General features: G+C 54.7%; 2 protein-coding genes across 2 annotated transcripts in view; one reads left to right on the top strand and one right to left on the bottom strand.

The window, feature by feature from the left end:
* The first annotated feature begins 122 nt into the window (after positions 1–122).
* On the top strand, positions 123–9,259 carry AP5Z1 (adaptor related protein complex 5 subunit zeta 1). The gene is made up of 16 exons (XM_005420345.3): positions 123–282; positions 627–813; positions 1,762–1,903; positions 2,815–2,927; positions 3,418–3,586; positions 4,314–4,454; positions 4,776–4,813; positions 4,893–5,055; positions 5,290–5,468; positions 5,950–6,092; positions 6,848–6,997; positions 7,203–7,314; positions 7,684–7,781; positions 8,016–8,148; positions 8,260–8,474; positions 8,741–9,259. The coding sequence occupies exons 2-16, from the start codon at positions 724–726 to the stop codon at positions 9,003–9,005; spliced, it is 2,151 nt and encodes a 716-aa protein (XP_005420402.1). The 5' UTR covers positions 123–282; positions 627–723; the 3' UTR covers positions 9,006–9,259.
* Positions 9,260–9,532: 273 nt separating this feature from the next.
* The window catches only part of RADIL (Rap associating with DIL domain), a 20,897-nt gene continuing 10,689 nt past the window's right edge, over positions 9,533–19,740 (bottom strand). The window contains exons 3-14 of the mRNA XM_031056555.1: positions 19,567–19,736; positions 19,359–19,396; positions 18,202–18,362; positions 17,442–17,554; positions 16,261–16,498; positions 15,633–15,805; positions 15,207–15,357; positions 14,707–14,897; positions 13,510–13,906; positions 13,283–13,422; positions 12,398–12,537; positions 9,533–11,797 (exon numbers count right to left, since the gene is read on the bottom strand). Coding sequence (XP_030912415.1) covers positions 11,692–11,797; positions 12,398–12,537; positions 13,283–13,422; positions 13,510–13,906; positions 14,707–14,897; positions 15,207–15,357; positions 15,633–15,805; positions 16,261–16,498; positions 17,442–17,554; positions 18,202–18,362; positions 19,359–19,396; positions 19,567–19,736 — 2,018 coding nt within the window. The 3' untranslated portion in view covers positions 9,533–11,691. The remainder of the gene's footprint in view (positions 11,798–12,397; positions 12,538–13,282; positions 13,423–13,509; positions 13,907–14,706; positions 14,898–15,206; positions 15,358–15,632; positions 15,806–16,260; positions 16,499–17,441; positions 17,555–18,201; positions 18,363–19,358; positions 19,397–19,566; positions 19,737–19,740) is intronic.

Raw genomic sequence — 19,740 nt, 5'->3', positions numbered from 1 at the left:
CACAGCGCCAAGCACACCTCGGGCCGGGCGGGGGTGCTGGCGGGAGCGGGGGGCCGGGCGGAGGGGCGGGCGGTGAGTACGGACCCTCCTGCCCGGAGCTTCCCGAGGGGGCCCGGGCTCTGACAGCCCCGACCGGCCCGGCAGGGAGATCCAGGAGGAGGCACTGCGGAGATTCACCGCCCGTGTGTCCGCCCTGCTGCAGGGCCCCGAGGCCGGCCCCGAGGCCGTGGATGGGCTGCAGAGGCTGCACCTCACCGTGGCCGCCACCAAGTACCCCCGCAAGTGAGTGAGTGCCCCGTGCGTCCCGGGTTCGAGATGCAAAGCGTTACCTTCTAACCAAAAAGAAAAGTTAGGGCTTTAAAATAACACGCTGCCTTGAAAACCCTAAGTTCACTTTGAACACAAAGCCGGTCTTTGCTTCTCACCCCCTTGCTAAGCAGAAGTGCCCTTCTCCTATTGCAGCAAGATTAACAAGTGTTGGTGTGGCTGAGGCTTCACTCAGAAATGAAGGTGATGAGTGGCATTAGTCACTGTCAAGGGGGATCATCCCAAAGCCAAAAATATGCAGGAAATAAACATTTGGATCTTTTCTTGCCTTGCAGTGGTGTTTACTGTGACTCTTGCAGGCTCGATGGCAAGTTTGTGGAGCAGTTGCAGACAGTGCTGTGCTCACCCAAAAGTCCTGAGCAGATTCAGGTGTTATGTGCTGCCATCCTGAGAGAGATGTCACCTTGCAACGATCTTGTCCTGTCCTGTGATGAGATTCAAGATACAAAGCTCTTGAGCCTGGTATCCTCCGTCCTTCTGGCGCAGGTAAATGACCTGTCAAATCAGAGATCTTCCCTTGTCAATATGGATTTGCTTTTTGATTGTTCTCTGCTCCTGAGCTCCTCCCTGAGCTCAAGGAGAGTGAAAATCAATTGTAAGTATGTAGAAAAAAGCAGAGGTATTTCAATGTTCATTTAAAGGATCTCATTATTCTGCTTTGCATGGGAAAAAAATGGCAAATTTTTGTGTATAGCACTTAACTACAAAAAAAATGCTTAAAATTATCATGTTTAGACACTGAGGTCCTGGAAGCAGAAAAGAACCTTTTAGAGCTGGCTGTTGCAATAGATTTCAAATCAGGGTTGCTTGAACCTGGGAAAGATTTTAGATATTCTTCTTGTGATATTGGCTTTCATGTTCACATATAAAAAACATACACAGAACCTACAAAACATGTAAAACTGTAAATGCAAATGACACTTCAAAGGTCCAGATTCTCCATGATGAGAAGCAAACATGAGGACCTCCCTGTTTTGAGTGCTGCCTGGGGAACAAGCTGCAAACTTCTCTTTTTCCTCTCCTTCTTTTACTTGTATTGTGCCTGTTAAAGGTAAAATATTTTTGTGAAACTTCTCGTTCTGAGTTTCACTGTGTGCTTAGAAATGTCTCTAATGTTTGTGACATTCATCTGAATCTGCTTCACTAAAGGAAATGAAACAGAAACCAGCAGTGTGTTACTTGTGTGCTGCCTCACAGAGCTCCTCTCTCCCATATCCAGCCTTGAGACTGTCCTGCAGTTCCACAATGTAAAAATGCACATAAGCAGCCCCACAGTTTGGGATCTGTGAATTCAAATTGCAGAAAATCTCTGTAAAATGTGCTAAAATCCCCTGTGCTGTCAGTCCTTTTTGTGTCTGACTTTGGTATTGATGCCTGATGGAGGTCTCTAGTGATGGTAGATTATTTATCTTTACCTCTTCTTTACTTTTTCAGGGAAATAAGGGTGAAGTGGCAGCTGTGGGGCAGCGTGTTGTGCAGGTCCTTGAAAGAAGACTGCCCGAGGGTCAGAGTGCTCGGTTCCTTCTTCCTGTCCTGGCAAATGTCATCAGCCTTTCCCCAGGATCCCTGACAGAAGGTAAATCTACAGGAAGGGCTGAGATTGCCACCTGGCTGTGGTCTGGGTACTGCTCAGAAGGCTCTCAGCTGGAAGCTGCTGTCAAAAGTGACATCTCTGCTATGAGGAAAGGGAACTTGCTGGGTGAGATGTGTTCCCCCACACAGAACTGGAGCTGAGCCTTCAGTCAAATCCTGGCCATGGATTTGTATAACAGGAACATGTGCTCTAGCTGAGGTCTCCACATGCAGCAGGAGTGTGGAACTGTAGCTATCCTGAAGAGCATCAAGCCAGGAGAGAAAGAAACAGAGATGTGCCTGTGCATGTGGTCAAGAGAGCAGCAGGAACAGCTAGAGGTGCTCTTCAGCAGAGAGGCAGCACTGGGTGGGTAGTGGGGAGTTAACCTAGGAGAGCATTCCAGGCTTAAAATGCTGAGGAGTTGTGAGCAAGAGTTTCTGGGAGTTTCCTGTGAGGTTTGTGTGCTCCATGCAGTGCCAGAGAAGCTTTGGGGAGGATGTTGGGCTGGGTGCATGGGCTGGCAGAGCAGGAGGGATCACCTGCCCCAGCTTCTGTGAGTTCCCAGTGAGGGAGTTGTGCCTTTGGCTGCAGAGCTGAAGCCAGACACTGCCTGAATAAGGTGACAGTGGTTTTGTACATTCCTCCTAACAGCAGCTGTGGATGGAGACAAAGGAACAAGTATCTCTTGAGTGATCTGGTAGCAGAGTCCTTGGCTCCAGCACTCACTCCCTGGCCGAGGTAGTATGAGGAGTATAGAACATCCACCTTAGGGTACCAGTTTCTTTATGGATTGCTGGGTCAGAGAGTGATCCAGGCTGGAGAAAAAGCACAGAAATTGAGGGTTAACAGGGACATGTTGCAGAGGCTGCTTCTCTGCCCCATCTAGCAATGACCCTGTCACTTCCCTTGTACAGAACAGACCAATGTTGTCAGTAAAAAGCTGGCTGACTGGCTGAGGTATGCAAGCATTCAGCAAGGAATGGCTCAACCCTCTGGAGGCTTCTTCTCCAGTCCCAGATCCAAACAGGTGAGTGCTGAGTTGCCATGGTGACCTCAGAAGAGCATTTGTTAGTCTGTTACCTGCTGGTTTGGATTCCCAGAATCACCTTCTTTTGGAAAACAGTAGTCTAGAAATGCTGCTATTCTTCAGCATTTTTTGTGGGATATGTGGTTGAGACACCTAGGAAAGCAAAGAAGGGGATTTACTGCTCTGAGATTTAGGAGTTCAGCTGTAGACCCAGAGCTTTGATCCTTGTAGCAGTTTTTGGAGAAGAGTCTTTTAGTGACCCTGTACCTCAGAGTTAAAGGTGCACATGAGAGCAGTGTCAAAGTAGCAAAGCTGGGTGTTTCAGCTGGGGAGAAGGGTCCAGCACAGCTGACTTTTCTCTCTCTGCCTACCTGCCCTCCTGCAGGACCCCAAACAAGGGCTGCTTGTCTCCATGGGCTCAGTGGGGTTTTCCCTGCCCTCTCACTTGGCCTTTCCCTGGGGCTCTGACCTGCTGCATCTTCTCTCTCAGCCTGCTCCTGTCACAGAGGTGGATGGTGCTGTTGCCACAGACTTCTTCACAGTGCTCTCAGTGGCTCAGCACTACACACAGGACCAGTGGCTCAACGTGCAGACTTTCTCCATGCTGAGAAACTGGCTGCTGTGCTATGGGGGCAAGGAGCTGGACACCCTGAATCCAGGTAGGGATTGAAGGTGTGGTCTGCAGCCCCAGGAGGGCTGTGTGCTCTCAGATGTTATATGAGGTGGCCGCACCAGCAACCCAGCAATCTCCTCTCTTTCAAACTGATTTGGTATTAGGAAGAAATTATTCCCTCTGAGGGTGTGGAGGCCCTGGTACAAGTTGCCCAGAGAAGCTGTGGGCGCCCCATCCCTGGAAGTGCTCAAGGCTGGATTAGACAAGATTTGAAGCAACCTGGGATAGTGGAAGGTGTCCCTGCCCATGGCAGTGGCTTTGGATGAGCTTTAAGTCCCTTCCAGCCCAAAGCATCCTCTCATTCCAAGTGACAGGAATATGGGCAAGAGTTCAGAGATTTTGCACTAGCAGCAGGGAAAGTTTGGGAAGGAATATCACTAAACCTCCTGACTGATACTTATTGATACTTCATTGGGGAATTACTTATTGGGTGAGTCTCCTGTTTTCAGACAAAGCCCCATGGATTCCTAGGAAAGAAAGCCTGGGTGATGGGAGACAGCATCTGCTTAATATTCTTGTAACATTCCCTTCTCCCTCAGCCTCCTGTTCTTCACTCTGCCCCTGGGGACAATCAGCTGCCTTTCTATTGCTGGGCTGCTGTGTGGGTGCCATGGCCTGTGACGAGCTGACACGTGTGATGTTCACTGTGCAGGTGCCACAGCAGGAGGGGACAGCTCTGTGACAAGCTGACACGTGTGATGTTCACTGTGCAGGTGCCACAGCAGGAGGGGACCGCTCTGTGACACCCATGGTCCCTGCTCCAGCCACGCCTGGCCGGCTGCTCCCTCCCAGGGAGCGCCTGCAGGACAAAGCCTTCGAGTACTGCCAGCGCCTCGTGGAGCAGAGCACCCGCCGTGAGTCCTGCCAGGGGGGAGAAAAATACTGCAGCATCTTTGGGCTGGGATCTCACTCCCTGGAATCCTCTGCTAGGGATAGAGCCTGCTGGGGGAAATAATTGACCAGCCCTGAGCTGGGGTGTTGTGAAGGATTTGGAGGCAACAGTCGTGTTCTGCCTCCTTGATTTGCTGGGGAGGCTGTGAAACTTGGTTCTCATTGGCCTGAATTTAGGATCTGTGTGTGTTCCTGCCTGCCCTGAAGCCAGGGTTAGTGCTCAAACTGACAGCCTCATGTTCCTGTGTGGGCTCTAAGCCTAACTTGGACTCATTTTCTGGCAGGACCCCTGAAGAAAGATGATGGAGACCTGCAAAAAGCTGTAAGTACACAGAGGTGGGGCTCAAGCTCTGGGAGTTGTGGTTTGCCCCATTCCAATCCTCATCTCTGCTCTCCTGCAGTGTCTCATTGAGGCAGTGACAATCATGGACATCATCTGCAAACAGGACTCCTCCTACGTGTGCCGTGCTGTCTCCTTCCTGAAAATCCTGCACAGCAGGATCTGTGGGGATGCCACTTATGCCAGGGCACTGCTGCCCATTGCCCAGTTCTTCCTGAACCACAGTAAGTCTTCAGTCTTGCCTATTCCAGCACAGCCTTTTGTCCTGGCACTTTGCTGCCTGCCAGAGTTGGTAATTTCACCTTGCCTGTGCTCTGGTATGGATGATCCCACCCCAGGAGCTGGGGTGTCCCCTGCTCTTTAGAGGAACATAGCCCAGATCTCTCTTAGCCCCTGGAGCCCTGGCAGGGCTGCTGGCTGGGCTGGGCTGTGCTGAGCAAGGTGCTGTGTTCTCCCAGGCAAACTGGCAGCTATGGACTCAGATGCCATCTACAAACACCTCTTCAGTGATATCCCAGCTCAGCTCTTCCACAACCCATCACTGGCCTTTGAATTTGTCCAGTTCTGCAAAGACAACAGCCAGCTCTTCACAGACTCCTCCAGCATATTCAGGCAGAGCTTCCCAAATCTCTTCAAGGTACAACATGTTGGAGCAGCAGAGGGGAGAGCCTGCTTCACATCCCCTTCTGTGCCCTAGAACTTCGTTTTTGCACCCCAGAGCCCTCCATGTGCCTTCATGGCAGTGCTAGGGAGAGCACAGGCAAGAAGGATTGTTACAAAACAAGTGTGATTTTGAAGGGGAGGAGGGTTCTGGGTGTGTTCAGCACTGCCAGGAGAGAAGAGTCTGGGCTGGCAGGACTGTGGAGGGCTGGGGAGCACAGTGAACACAGGACACAGCACTATGTTTCTGGAAAAGTTGAGTAAGTTGCAGCTTGCCAGCTGCCAGAGGCCTGCGTTGAGCTTCTAACAGGCTCCTGGGTTTTGACCAAACCCTCAGACTTTTCTGGTTTTGCTTTTCACAAGTGACTTTCCCATCCCATCTGGTCACAGTGTGGAGTTGTCTGGGTGTGTGATGGAGTCGCAGGGATAGTGCAGCAGTTTGTGCTTGTTCCTTGCAGTTCCTGGCGTGGAACAGCCCATCTCTGATCTCTGAGTTTGTGGACCTTCTCCCATTTCTGCTGGATCCAGGCACAGCCATTGAGATCTTCCATTTGCTGCTTGATCTGCCCTGTTTGACAGCAGCTCTGGACATCCAGCTGAGGTAATGCACCTTCCCTTCCTTTCACTTGTTAATCAGCATCTTAGCACTGACCAAAGCCCAGCACACACTCCTGATCCTCAGCTGGCACAGAGCAGTCACTGCAGTCAGGTTAACACAAGGCTGCACAGATGTCAGCCCAGTTTTCCTAGTAATGTGTTGTACATGGGAGGAGAAGGTGCCCAGCTCTCACATTTCAGTACTGGACTGTCTTTGAGGCTCAGGGAGCTGTTGCCATTCCCTTCTCCCTATCCAGCTCCAAATGATTGCCCCATGTTTGAGGCTTCCATGAGCTACCAACTCACTACAGAGATGAAATAGCTATTCTTCCTTTCCTGCTCTTAGCCCTGGCTTTGGCTTTGTTCCCCTGGAGGCACACAGAATTTTCTTCCTGAGATCTTAGGAGCTGTGAGTTTCCATGAAGATGGGGTAGGACTGGAACTGGCTGTACCTCTGCTCTTTCTTGTCCTCCTAACATTACAGCTCTTTCTGGAGTGCTTAGAAAAGAGAGTCATCCTAGAGGCAGATGTTGGTGGGCTTGGATGATTGAGGGATGCAGAGTGCCATTTTTCCCTTTCGTCTGACACAGAAGCAAGTCTGAAGCTGCTGCCTGAATATGGGGGGCCTGAGCTCATCAGGTTGGCTCTCTGCTTTCCAGAGAGCCTGGATTAGACCTGGATTGCTGTTCAGTGTTCAGGATCCCAGCTCTGCCCTGGCCCATTCTCACACTGCAGCACATTCTGTGTGTTCCCTGCTAGGGCAGCAGCTCTTCCTGCCTCTGAGAAGGCTGGGCCTGACCCAGCTGGGAAGCCAGCCACGTGTCTGGAGGCCTTCCACCATCCCCTCTACAGGAGCATGTTCCAGTATCTCCTCCGCAGCAGGTCTGCTCCCGAGGATGCTCCAGACAGGTAGGAGCCTGCCTGGAGTGTGCTTCAGCCATGCAGCTCTGGGAGGCAGCACTGGGGTTACTGGGAAAGGCACAGCTGCTCTGAGCTGGCGTGAGGTGAATTTCTCTTCCCTCTGTCAGCCTTGCCAGTGCTCAAAGGCCTTGTGGGGAATAAGGAAGGGCAACTGGGAGCAAACCTTCAGCAGTAACACTTCTTCTGCCCACAGTCTGGTTCCACTTCGGCAGCTGCTGGGATCCCTGGCTGGCAGCCCCAGGGTGGTGCAGTGTGCAGAGACTGTCCCTGTCTTACTGGAGCTCTTTTTCAGGGTGGTGGCAGAGGTAGGTCCTTTTGGGGGATTTCAGTTCCCAGTTGTGCTGCAGGGATCTCTTGTTATGTGAAGAGCAATTGTAGATGCAAAATTGGGAAGATGCTGCACTCTCAGAGAGGGGGGGTAGGATTGATACTGGCGTGAACAGCACTGAACTGGCCACTTGATCCAGAGAAACAGAAAAGGTCTGTGAAGTGTCAGCTCTCAGCCAGCTGTAAAGGGGAGAGATGAGAGCACAGTGAGTGCCTGATACCTGCTTTGTGCACTGCTCCCCTCCTAGACCAGGCAGTTTCTCAGCCAGCTGTCTCACCTGGCTGGTTATTTTGGGGTTTGGCTGCTGGATGTCACTGGTACTGCTGAAACAAGGGCTGGCTTTCAGTTTGCAGATGGCTCTCTGATAAACCAGCTGGTGGTGCTACTGCTGCAGAGGAGTGACCAGCTCTATGAGATCCCAGCGTTTAAAGAGGATGTGTACAGGTGAGATGAGACAGGAGGCACAGCCCAGCTCCCAGCCCTTCCTCCTGGAGGAGCCTTTTCAGTTTTGGCCCAGTCCCCACTGTGATATACCTTTGAAGGGGTATGAACCTTCATCCTGGCTGGAACATCCTGAGGATACAGCCCTGTGCCAGTGGCTGGGTGCTGCCAGCCCCTCCTGGCTTTGAGCATCAACACCTTGCCCTGCTCTGAGCTGTGCCCTTGTCTCTACTCCAGGGTGCTGGGCTCAAACTTGGCAATGCTCTGCGGGCTGCGCCCTGCGCTCGTGGTGGAGCTATCCACAGAGATCCTGGAGTTTTCAGGAGCAGTCAGCAACATCCAGAGCAAGGAAGCCATCTTCACCCACATGGTGAGCAGGGCTGCTCCAGCTGCACTCTCCTAGCATTAGCTCACCTGATTTTCTATTCCCTAAAAATGATTCAGTTCCCTCTCCCTGTGCTCCCCTCTGGCCTGGCACCAGGCGTGGGCTGTCGGTGAGTTCCTGTCGGTGTCGCACGACAAGCGCTGCACGGTGGAGCAGATCACGCGCTTCTTCGAGACCCTGGAGGCCGTGCTCTTTGAGATCACCCAGCTCAGGCCACAGGCCAGCACCCCCAGCTGTGCCCCCCGTGCCATCAGTGTCCTCATGGCCACCTTGACCAAGCTGGCGGCCCGCAGCCAGGATTTGATCCCCAGGTGAGCACAAAAGGGTTCAAAGGGTTGAAATGTGCAGATCTCAAGGGTCCAAATGTGAGTTTGCTGGTGTTAATTAATAATTGAGTCTGGCAACTGAAAAAGGCCAGAGGTGAGCTGTGGAAGGGCACAGTTTGGAGGAGTGGCATTCATCTGCTGACTAATGCTCTGTCACCTGCACTAGTCTGTTGGAGCTTACACGCTGAAGTAGTGACCTGGCTGGGTGAAAAGGTCCTGCCAGCTGATACCCATGTTCTTCTCTCCTGCAGAGTGTCCATGTTCCTGTCCAAGATGAGGACATTTGTGCAGAGCCCTGCTGTCACCTCTGTTTACTGCGAGGAGGACCTTGAGGAGATCCTTATACGTGCAACTGAGCTCATGAACTTGCTGAAAATGCCCAGCGTGGCTCAGTTTGTGTTCACCCCACCTGTGGCCAGCACACAGTTTCAGAAGGAGGTGAATGACTCCCTCCCTTTGGCCCTGAGGATGGTCACCCAGCTCCTGGAGCCTGCTCCAGGCTCCATGCCAGTGTGAGGGCAGGAGGTTTCTGGAGTAACTCACTGGACACTGCTGACACTCAAGGCTGAGGCCCTGATCTTAACTGGAAAAGAGGAACAAATGATTGTGAATGGAACAGAGAACAGGAATAAGGAGAGCTGAGGCTGCTCCTCTGGTCTAAGGCTGTTTGTATTTCTGTCCTAGCGCCTGTTGCTTTTTTATCTCCTAAGCTTGTCTTATCCCTTCCTGGTGAGTATGCATTGAAATCCTGGTGGATTTGTGCAAATGTTGCAGGAGAGTGAATGGTGCATTAATAGCCTGCCAGCACACCCTGTCCCTTTGGAGATGAACTTGTTCCCTCCCTTCCTCTGCCTTGTTTCCCCTCCCCTTTGCTCTTACTACACCTGCATGTGCTGCTTCTCTTGCCTCTCCTTGCAGCAGAGCAGGCAAAGGCCTGAGCTGGAGGAAGCAGAACTGACTGCATCACATCTGGGAGCCCTCACTGCTCTTGTGTCTCACCACTGGAGTGAACATGGAGAGAGATCCAAGAGACAGCTGCCAGAGCAGGGCTTAGAGAGGTTTATTGATCCAGTTTATTGTTGACACAGAGCATTTCTTAACATCCACCGTGTCTGACAGGCGCCATGCTGTGCTCAGTATCTGCACCAGAGCTTTATGCACATCTCAGCTGTACATATTAACACACAGGGAAGTCAGTCCATCCCACTGCTCCTCCTGGGAGAAGCCAGCCCTCATGCACACTAGTAAATAGCAGGGTTTATTTACAGTCTGTTTCAATACCTGACTGCACTGTGAGCGACACACAGCTCTGGAGCTGTTCTCCAGCTCCAGGAGTGCTCAGTGGGTTGCACTGGTTCTGCTGGAACGTGCCAGGATGCAGCCCCAGCACTGTCTAGTGCAAACCAAGCCTCACCCCAAGCCCTGGCTCCGGGGCAGAGGGGAGTAAGGAGTGCATGCAGTTTGCCCAGAGGCTTTAGGCAGCCCATTTCAAGTTCTGTGGAGGATGACAGGCCAGCATACCTACTTGACTGAAAGTGAAGTGAATCACCAGGAGCCCTGAGTCTTGCTCACCTGCCTGTAGAGCTGAGTCAGTGGCAGGAGGATGCACTGCTCCCAGTCCCAGCTGGGGCAGCACCTCAGGGCAGGGCTGTGAGCGTGGCCCAGCAGAGCAGCAAGGCACTCGTGTCTCAGAGAAGGTGCCTGGTCCATCTTGCCTAGAAAAGCAGGCCAGGCTGCACTGAAATCCAGTAGTGGAGCATTTCCCTTGCATGAAGTGTTCTGACATCTCCTCCTGCGACATGCAAGACCAAGCACAGGAACCAAAACTGCAGCAGTGAGGTGTAATTAAAGCCAGCCCTGTTTTAGCATCACAATCCTCAGAGCACTGTTGTTGTGAGATGCCATGTGAGTATCTGATCCCCTGCCAGAGCCTGCACCGTGCAGGGTGTGGTGGAGGGCTTTGCTGCAGGCTGTTTTAATAGGGTTTGGCTGAACTAGGTCTCAGTATCTGTCTATATGTGGAAATCAGGTCGGGTTTATCCCGTTAATGGTGCTAAAAGCAGAGGCAGCAGGAGGCCGGGTGTGCGGGGCCCGGGCAGCCACACGATGGAGCTGAACCCCCGGCTGAGCTGACAGCAGGGTCGGCAGCAGGTAGCAGGGCGGTTCCTGGGATATTCACGAGTCCTCCCAAGGGGAATCTCTGCTGTCCACCATCCCCGTCGGCATTTCAGCAGCACACACCCGGGAGATGCTCCGAGCAGGGCACGGAACAGGCTGGCCTTGCAATGGGCTGGTGAAGCTGGAGCAGGAGGAGCAGGACGTGGTGCTGAGCTGTCGTTTGTCTGCCTGGGCTGGTGTCAGTGCCGAGTGCTGCTGGGCTCCCTCAGCTTCCTGGTGGCACCAACCCTCTGTGGGAACATTCTGCCATCAGTCCTGGTGGCCTTCAGCCGGGATCATGGTGCCAGTAAATTTGCAGAGCAAGAGCAAGGGAGTCCTTCTCTGCAGGGAGCTCTCCCTGGGACTCAGGACCTGCTGCTGGTGTCAGCCCTTTGCTGTAGCTGCTTCCCATCCTGAGGCAGGGCTGTAGCCCAGCAGCCAAAAGGCACCTGAGCTAGTGTATGGCACCAGGGGAATTAACTCCTGGCGCTGCATCCTGTGTGGAATCCCACTCCTGCGTGCTTGTGCTGCCTCCACCACCCCCAGAGCTGGGCACACTTCTCCAGCCTGATGTGCCAGCACCTCAGGTGGCCACTGCCACAGTGAAGCCCAGGCCTGCCTCATGTGTTCTCGTCAAAACCCAAAGGTATTTCAAGCCTTCTGCCTGTCAGCAGAAAATATCACACAGGGCTGCCAGCCTAGAGGAACAGAGGAGCCTGCCTACAAGTCCTCATGGTGGGAGCATTCCCTTCCCTCCCCCTGCCAGAGGGGACAAAGGAACAGGAAAGCTCCTGAGAAGGATGACACAGGGTATAAGGTGAGGCTGGGCAATGGATCAGGAATGATGCTCCCAGGCAGTGCAGTGGGAGAAGCGTGCACCATCCTTGCATGTCCTTTCTGCTGCAGTGCAGGGGCAAAGTGTCCAAAAGCACATCGAGGGCTGTTGTGGAGTCCTGGTCCTCCCTCTTGCACTCCAGGCTCCCTGAGGTCAGCCTTAACCAGAGCTGTAGCCACAAGCTGCTGCAGGATCCTGGTACCACAAGGACTAGGAGGAAGAGGAGCTGGAACTGATCTTTTTGGCTATTTCAATGTCCGACTTGGCAACCAGAAACCGCAGCTTTTTCCCCCCGGAGCGGATGAGGTCCACGGCACTGCAGGGAGCAGCAACAGGGACAGAGGTGAGTTCTGGCAGCCCCTCAGGAGCCTGCCAAGTCATGGGCATTCACAAAACATCCCCCTTTGCCAATCACCTGTGCCTGCTCAGGGCTACATGCAGGAGCTGTTTCTCTCCTGCCTGTAACTTTGTGGAGGGCTTGGCCTCCAGGTTAGTGGTGCCAGAGCAAGAGCAAACAAGCCCAAAGCTGCTCTGTGCTGTGGGCACCTGGGCTCTGCCTCTGAGCTGTCTCATCCCACCACCTTTGAGAGGAAACCTGCGGTGGGATGGGGCTACAGCAGCTCTGCATTTCTGAGACCCACCTCTGGAGGTCTCATTTATTTCCCATTTATGCTCCCCAGTTGTTGGGGAGGGAAATATGGATTATGCTCCATAATCCCTCTTCCAAACCCACAGTCTTCCCCCCTCTCTGGTGTCCTGTGCAGGTCACTCCTCTCCCTGCCGCTTGCTGGTACCGCAGCATCCTCAGCACTGCAGTGCTGGCAACCCTTGGAGCAAACCAGCCAGAAACCCGGAGCTGACAGGGACTCCTCCAGTGCTGGTGCCACCCCAGGCCCTCTGCTGAGGTGAGGCTCACCTCTGGTAGTCTGCCCCGATGAGGCTGGTGCCATTGACAGCCAGGATCCTGTCCCCAATGGAGAGCCTGCCGTCGGCGGCCGCGGGGCTGTCCTCGATCAGGGTGCGGATGTAGATCCCCGGGGAGCAGAGAGGGGTGTGCTGTTGGCAGGGGAAGGCAGTGAGCAAAAAAAGGGACACAAAGATTGGTGGTCCCAAAAGGCCTAGCTCCCCAGGCAGGGTAATTCCCCCCCAGGGCTCACAACCAAGCCTGATGGCAAGTGGGATCTTGGAGATGCTTGGGAATATGATGGGGGTGGTGCTAACAGTAACAGGAAGGAAATATGATCCTTTGGTTTTATATAAATTTATGCACAGAAAGGAGAGGTGGGGGAAACCTGCTCTTGTTCAATTTAATTAAGAGCAAAGCATTGTTAGCCTGCAGCCATGCTGGGATGGGAGCTCTGCGCATGCTGTCCCAGGGCTCAGTGATGCTCTGTTTCCTACTGACCAACAGCACAGCTGTGAAAGGCCATTTAAAAGGATGATCCACCCCACAATGCCAGATTCCTCCTTTGCATAAGCTGTTTTGTCACCCTATGAGCCTCCCTGCTCTTCTCTGCTTCTCCTGCCACCACTGAAGGGTGGAGGAAAGACCTTGGCTGAGTCATTTTCTTCCCACAAGAGAGCTGAGCCTGTTTGCTCTCCCCAGCTGCAGGACAGCTGTGGACTTTGCATGCACAGCACAGTGATCTACAAGCAGAGATCCACTGCGAGATCCCTCTGTGCCTCCTTGTCCCCAGGAGAAGCAGCCTAGCTCCCGTGGGAAGCCATCAGCTTTCCTTGGGTTATAAACCACATCCCACATCCCACTCCAGCTGTGTGAGGGCATCAGCTGAGAACTCACCACGCCATCAATCAGCCCCATCCCCAGCCCGATGGGTCCCCTCTCCAGCTCCACCACGAAGACGTAGCAGAAGTCGTCGGTGGCAGAGCTGCGGCTGGAGGACTCCGGCGTGGGGTAGTCATAGGGGGTCGGGGAGCAGCCTGGCAGCACAGGGAGAGAGCAGCTTAGGGCTCTGGCACTGCCCCAGCCCAGCCCCACAGCCCCGGGGCAGCGCCAGCCCTCGGTACCTTCGGGGGTGCTGCCTTTGGTGCCGTTCATCCCGTTCCTCCGGGCGTCCTGCAGCCCTTTGCCGGGGCCCTGCGGTGACTCCGGGCTCCCCGAGTCGAAGTTCAGGGGGGTGGTGGGTGGTGTCAGCAGGCAGGAGGGGTCTGGGGGCACCGTGCCGCCCTTGGGGACCGGGCTCCTGCCCAGCTGCAGCTGCTGGAGCTTCTCCTGGAGCTGGGGCTCGCCAGCGGGGGGCTCGCAGGGGCAGGCGCCGGTGGCCAGGCAGAGTTTGGGGTTCCCCTGTGGCTCAGCACAGCCCCCCAGGCAGCAAAAATCCTCCTGGATGGCAATGGTGCCGCCCGGGGCGGCCGCCGGGCCCTCGCTCACCTCCAGCACCTCCGGCGTCGGGCATGCCTCTTTCTTAAGAAGGAGGAAAATGCTGTGGGACCCCGTGCGTGTGATTTTCACTCCCCACCTGGACCCCACCCCCCTGCTGCTTTCCTGGCTGCCAGATGCATCCAAAGCCTTGGCAATTCAGACACTGCCATGCTTGTCCTGGCTTCCCAGCACAGCTCCCACAGCCCAGGCTGGTGGCCAGGGCTGTGCTGGGGGTGTTTACAGGCAGCCAGGAGGGGACCCCTGGTCATGTCCCTGCTGGGGATCCCATTGCAAGGGGACACGGGGGAGCAGAGCTCCTGTGCCACAAGGGCTGGGCAACATGGCCCCAGGGTGACAGGAGGAGGCAGCAGGGCCTGTGAGTGCTGCAGGGAATGGGGACAGGATGGGAGAGGAGAAAGGGACCCTCCACATGGCAGCTGAGCTCAGCACCCACAGCACGTATCACCCTCCCCGTGCTTTACAGGCATTAGCTAATTAGCACCTCTGTGCAAGCCTGGCTGCTGGGGACGGGCAGGGTGCAGAGCAGGGAGGACAGGGAACACACAGGGAAAGGGGAGCACTGCCCACAGACATCTCCCCTCCCTCCCTAATGAGATTGCTGGGAAGATCCTGTCCTTCCAGCTCAGCTTCCCGTGCCCCCCGTGCTGGGGGATTAGCAGCACTAATCCTTCCAGGAGCTCTCCATGAGGGCACTGCCACAGCTCCAGGCTGCAGGCAAGGGCAGCAAGCCCTTGGCACTGGGCTTGGAGGGGTCTGCAGAGGGACCCAAACCCTCCTGCCCAGCCAGGAGAGGAACAACCCCTCTGTGGGGTACAGGCTACCTTTGGGAGTGCTGAGCCTGGCCCCTCGCTGCTGTGGGGGCTCCTGCTCTGCAGGCTCCAGAGGAAGTGGCGGATGTAAAGGAGGTGTCTGTAGATGTTGTCGTCCAATGTCTCCACCTCCAGGTCCACTTTGAAGCCCCCACTGGGCAGGATGATGGGTGGGTGGTTGTCAAAGGACTCCAGCACCTCATCTGAAAGGCAGAGGGATGGATGGAGGTTAGCACTGGCTCAGTGCACCCCACTGCTGCCTCCCAGCTCTCAGACAAGCTCTCTCTCCTAGCTGGGATCAGGGATTTAGAGAGCTTGAGCCAGCAGCATCCCTCACTTGGGACAGCAGAAAAAGCCTCCTGCACTTTGCATCCTTTGCCATATCTGAATTTTGGGGCTCTGGTTATTCCCACTTGCTGAAGGTACTACAGGACACCAGGAAGGGGAAGGGAATGACCCGTTTGTATGTTTGCAGGTTTGTATGTGAGTGGAGCAGGCTGAGCAGGACTCACCAGGCTGGAAGGTGGCCGGGCTCTCCTCCTCACTGGGCTGCCACGCTGAGATGCAGCCCACGTCCATCACAGCCTGGCACTGGCTCAGCACCCGGTGCAGCTGCGCGGGGCTCAGCGCTGGGAACTCGGCTCGCAGGGATGGCCAGGTCATCTGTGTGAGCAGACAGCACATGGCAGAGGTGAGAAACTGCTTCCTCTGAGGAGCAGGAGCTTGCAAGGGGCACAGGAGGGAGAGGTTGGGCAAGATGGAGAGAACCAGAAAGAACCATCCTCTCCTGGGTACTGCCCACCACAGACCCTGGGAGAGGGCAGCTGGTGGCAGGTTCAAAAGGGGCACATCAGTGTAGGGACCTCCCAGACACTGAGCAGGTGCTCTCCTGCCCATGCCTACCCCAATGCCATGAGCCCTGGGCTGGGATCCCTCACCTGCACCAGCTGGGAGCCGGGCATGGCCAGCAGGTTGGCCACGCTGGCCAGTTTGGAGAAGAACTGCTGGGAGAGCTGCTCAAAGCCAGCACCGTGCAGCCATTCCAGGAGCAGCCGCACGCTGGCCCGTAGCTTCACCCCCTGAGACCAGTGGAAGCAGCCCAGAGAGGAGCCTGAGGAGGCAAAGCATCCTTCAGCCATATCAGGGAACAGCCCCCCTGTCCCCCAGCCCTGCCCCGCGTTAATGTCCCCAACGTCCTGTGTCTGTAATTCCTGGTGCTGGCTGGGCCTTGCCTGGCACTTACAAGGGGGCAGCTGGGTTAATGAGGGCTAATGAGCACCTCAGGCTGCTGTAGTTTATTAATGAGCTGCCCCTATTAACTTCCCTCAGCCTGCTCTGCTCAGGCTCAAAGGGGCAATGGAATGAGATACTTGTGGGGTTTGGCCTCTCCTGGGAATGGGAATTCAGGAGCCAGCAGCTGGGTCTATGCTTGGCCTGCCTGTAGCAATGCTGAGACCTGCCCATCTCCAGCCCCTTCCTGTACCCCTTTAAGTGGCACTGGGATGGACTGGAGGGCATCCCAACAACTCAGTCCCCTATGTGTTGCCCAATTCAAGGAGGACTGACCCTTATCCAGGAGCTGGTTGAAGAGCAAGGTGTTGGAGAAGAAGAAGAGGTAGGCAAACATCTGGGAGGTGATCTCGGGGTGCACTTCGTACTGGTGGAGCAGGTCCAGCACAGCCTGGTAGATGAGCACGACCCTGCGCAGCTCCTCGGGCAGAGGCGGAGTCCCCCGCCAGCCCTCCCGGCACTCGCTCTGGAAGGGGTTGCACTCCAGCAGGGCAGGGAGCGACACGTACAGACACTGCAGGGAGAGCAGCGAGGTCACAGCAGACTCAGTTTGTTGGGGTTTTTCTATTTTTGCACGAGCCAAGCCTTTCCTTCACCTCCTCAAGCCAAGCAAACCTTGGCAGTGCTGCACTAGCAAGGGGCTGCTCCTGTTCACCCCCGGCCTCCAGGGGCTCCAGGGTTGTGCAAAAGTTTAAAAAATTATAAAAATGAATGCAAAAGTAAAAAAATTATAAAAATTATAAAAATTAAAAATAGTATATTATAAATGTTATAAAAGTATAAATATTATAAAAACATAAATATTCTAAAAATATAAAAACAAATGTTGGTGACTTTTAGCAGTTGGAAGAGATGGTGTGTGACGCCAGCTAAAATCTGCAAAACCTGATGTGAACCAGAGCAGCAACCAATCAGTTGGACACGAAGGTGAAAGAAATCAGGATCGATGGGGATGGATTTCCATATTGCTTAAATGGGAGATCAGTGCCTTGCACTCACTTCTTCCAGGGGAGAGGGAAGGGGAGGAGGGCGCTGCTCAGAGCGGTGCAGCAGCAGCCCCGTGTGCCCTGTGCCGGTGGCAGGGAGACGTGCTGCACAGGGCAGCCTTTCTGTGCCTCACACTGCCCGCTCTGTTCCCGCTGCCGCCCGGCTCTCCCGGGCCAGGGGCCCCTTTCCATCACTTTCCATCACGCCCTGAATCACACCATTATGCCGCGCCGGCCCGAGCCAAGCAGCCCTCCCCGAACACCTCCCCCGAGCCGCTGCACCGCAGACCAGGAAACACGCCGCAGTAATTCAATACTTTTCCTGGGCTGCGACCAAAAATCGGGGAACTTCAGCCCGAAGGAAAACACCTCAGCGTGGTGCAACTGCCAAGGAGTGAAAGCTTTAAAAAAAAAAACCCCTCTCCTGCACAGCCCTGGGGATGCTCGTGCTGGCCCCGTGTGCCGCTGTACCTTGGAGATGTAGTAGACACACTGCTGGAAGGTGTACATGATCACCTCCTCCAGCACCGTCATTGCCTCCTCGCTGGCCGTGATGGTCGAGGAGAACAGAGACTCCTTGGAGCCTGCAGGGAGGAGAGGAGCATGGGGGAGCAAACCTGCAGCAGCAAGGCCCCCAGACTCCCAGGGTGTGGGTTATTAGAATTTCCAGGTTTGTATCATCCCTACGGAATCCCTCAACAGGGCAAAGAGGCTCCTCTGGCCCGGAGGAGCTCCCACCTGCTGTCCCCCAGAGCTCCCATCACTGCTGGCAGCTCCTGCCTGGCCTAGGAACATTTTAACTTTTGGCATAGACCAGAAAGTTTCTGAGGCTGGTTTAATACCTTTCTAACTTTTCTGGTTAATAACTTTTCTGGTTTAATATCTTTTTTTCCTTTTGCTGGATTAACACAAGCTCAGCAGTGAGCAGTTCTGCGGGGCTACCTGCAAATCCAGGGTGAAGAAAGCCCCCCAGGGCATTAACCACAAGCTGTTGTGTTCACTTGTGAGTGAACACAGCACAACCTGGCTCTGGAGCTGGGCAGCACCAGGGCAGGATGTGAGGCTGCTCCTCCCACAGATTTCCCCAGCCCACGGCACGGAGATGTCCCTGCTGATGAGGATTATGGAGGGTTAATGGAGCATCTCGAGGGCACTGACCACCACCTGTGACTGGGGATTAGCAGAGCTGCTCTGGCTGGGAAAACAGGCAGGATGCTGCATCCACACTTACCTTTGATGTCCAGCTCTTCCTCCATGCTCTGGATGTAGGTGGGTGATTTCTGCTGGACAAAGTAGAGGATCTCGATGGCATTGGCCATCCAGAAGATGATGTGCTGCAGGTCTGGGAGAAGGTCTGTGATGGTGAAGCGGGACAGGGTGGCAGGGTCCTGGCTGGGGAGACACAGCAGCTGTTACACCTGCTGCCCCTCAGCATCCCCACTCAGGCTTTTTGGGGAGAAAACAGCCAGTTTGGGCCAATGCCAGAGAGCTTTCACATCCCCACACCCCCAAGCCTGGCACTCCCCTTAGAAAGACCCTTTGCAAGGAGAAATTCAGTGGTTTCTGCTCTGTGGGGTGGCAAAGGGGACCCTGTGGGGACCAGGCTGATCAAGGCCACCTGGCCTTTGTGGGGTGCCACTTTTGGGGGAGACTTCCCCTAATACAGATGAACTGCACTAAATATTGATGGCTGAAGAGCAGCCCTTCCCCAGAGGCATGTGCTCCTCCTGCCAGCTCTGGACAGTTAAACCCAGCTCACCTGCCCTGGGCTGTTCAAAAATAAAACAAAAAGCATCTGGGAAATTTCTCAACTGCTAAACTGCTTTTTCTTGCTATAGGAAGGGCCTGGGAAGCGTCCTTGAAGTTGATCCTAAAGGAGAGCTCACAGCAAGCACCAACAGTTTCTCCAGATACTGCTTTAGAGGTGGGATTTTGGACATGGCTGGCAAGACAGCTCCTTGCACCACTGTGATTGTCCCAGAATGGTGTTGCCAGCACTGGGACACCCTGTGCCACCACCCCTGGATGCACACATGCAGTGCCAGCTCCATCTCAGCTCCACTGAGGGGTCTCCAGCCTGAGGAAGGTCAGGCTCATGCTTACGGAACATTCCTACTGTATCACTCGGGGTGAAGCCACAAGCGCAAAGCCTTGGCCAGGTCTTGGATCAGAGAAAACCCCAGAGTTACTGCAGGTCCTATTCCCTCCTGAGCTTTTCCAAATGCACAGATTCTCTGCAGGCATGTGGTTAAAGGACCAGAGAGCAGAATGTGTGGGATTCAATCATGCACCACTGGCTGAAAGCCACAGACTTCCCTCACTCATGGAGGAAGAACCAGGTTGAATTCTCCCCGTTTTTTGAGGTAAAACAAGGAGGGTCACACTTACTGCTGGGATTGCTTTTCAGCCAGCTCCCGCGTCCGCTCCTGGGCAGGGAGAGAAGGGCAAAGCACAGTGAGAACCCGTGGGATGGGGTGGCACCAGCACCACCCCCATCAGCACTCACTGCCACCAGGGACCAGGCTGAGGAGGAGCCCCCAGGGAGGGCTTGAGCAACACCCCCACCCCAAAACACCCCGTCCCACCGCCGACTGACCCACACCGTCCTCTGGATCATTTTGGCCGCTTTGAGCAGCAGCTGCCCGAAGTCTCCCGGCTCAAAGTTGGTGGCCGAGTGCTGGATACAGAGGCAGAGCAGGAAGGCAGGTGTCAGCTTGTGGTCGTCCCCGCCAGGCTCGATCAGGCTCATGATGCGCCGCAGCAGCACATC

The sequence above is a fragment of the Geospiza fortis genome, unplaced genomic scaffold (genome assembly GCF_000277835.1).
Source record: "Geospiza fortis unplaced genomic scaffold, GeoFor_1.0 scaffold237, whole genome shotgun sequence".
Classification (NCBI taxonomy): Eukaryota; Metazoa; Chordata; class Aves; order Passeriformes; family Thraupidae; genus Geospiza; species Geospiza fortis.
The sequence above is the reverse complement of the archived record's forward strand: the minus strand, read 5'-3'. Positions and strand labels throughout refer to the sequence as shown.

Excerpts from the sequence above, each read along its gene's own strand:
- AP5Z1 (XM_005420345.3), top strand. The coding sequence starts at position 724 with ATGTCACCTTGCAACGATCTTGTCCTGTCCTGTGATGAGATTCAAGAT. Across the intron at positions 6,998-7,202 it reads CCCGAGGATGCTCCAGACAG|TCTGGTTCCACTTCGGCAGC; the intron begins GTAGGAGCCTGC and ends TTCTGCCCACAG. Across the intron at positions 7,315-7,683 it reads TTTTCAGGGTGGTGGCAGAG|TTTGCAGATGGCTCTCTGAT; the intron begins GTAGGTCCTTTT and ends GCTGGCTTTCAG.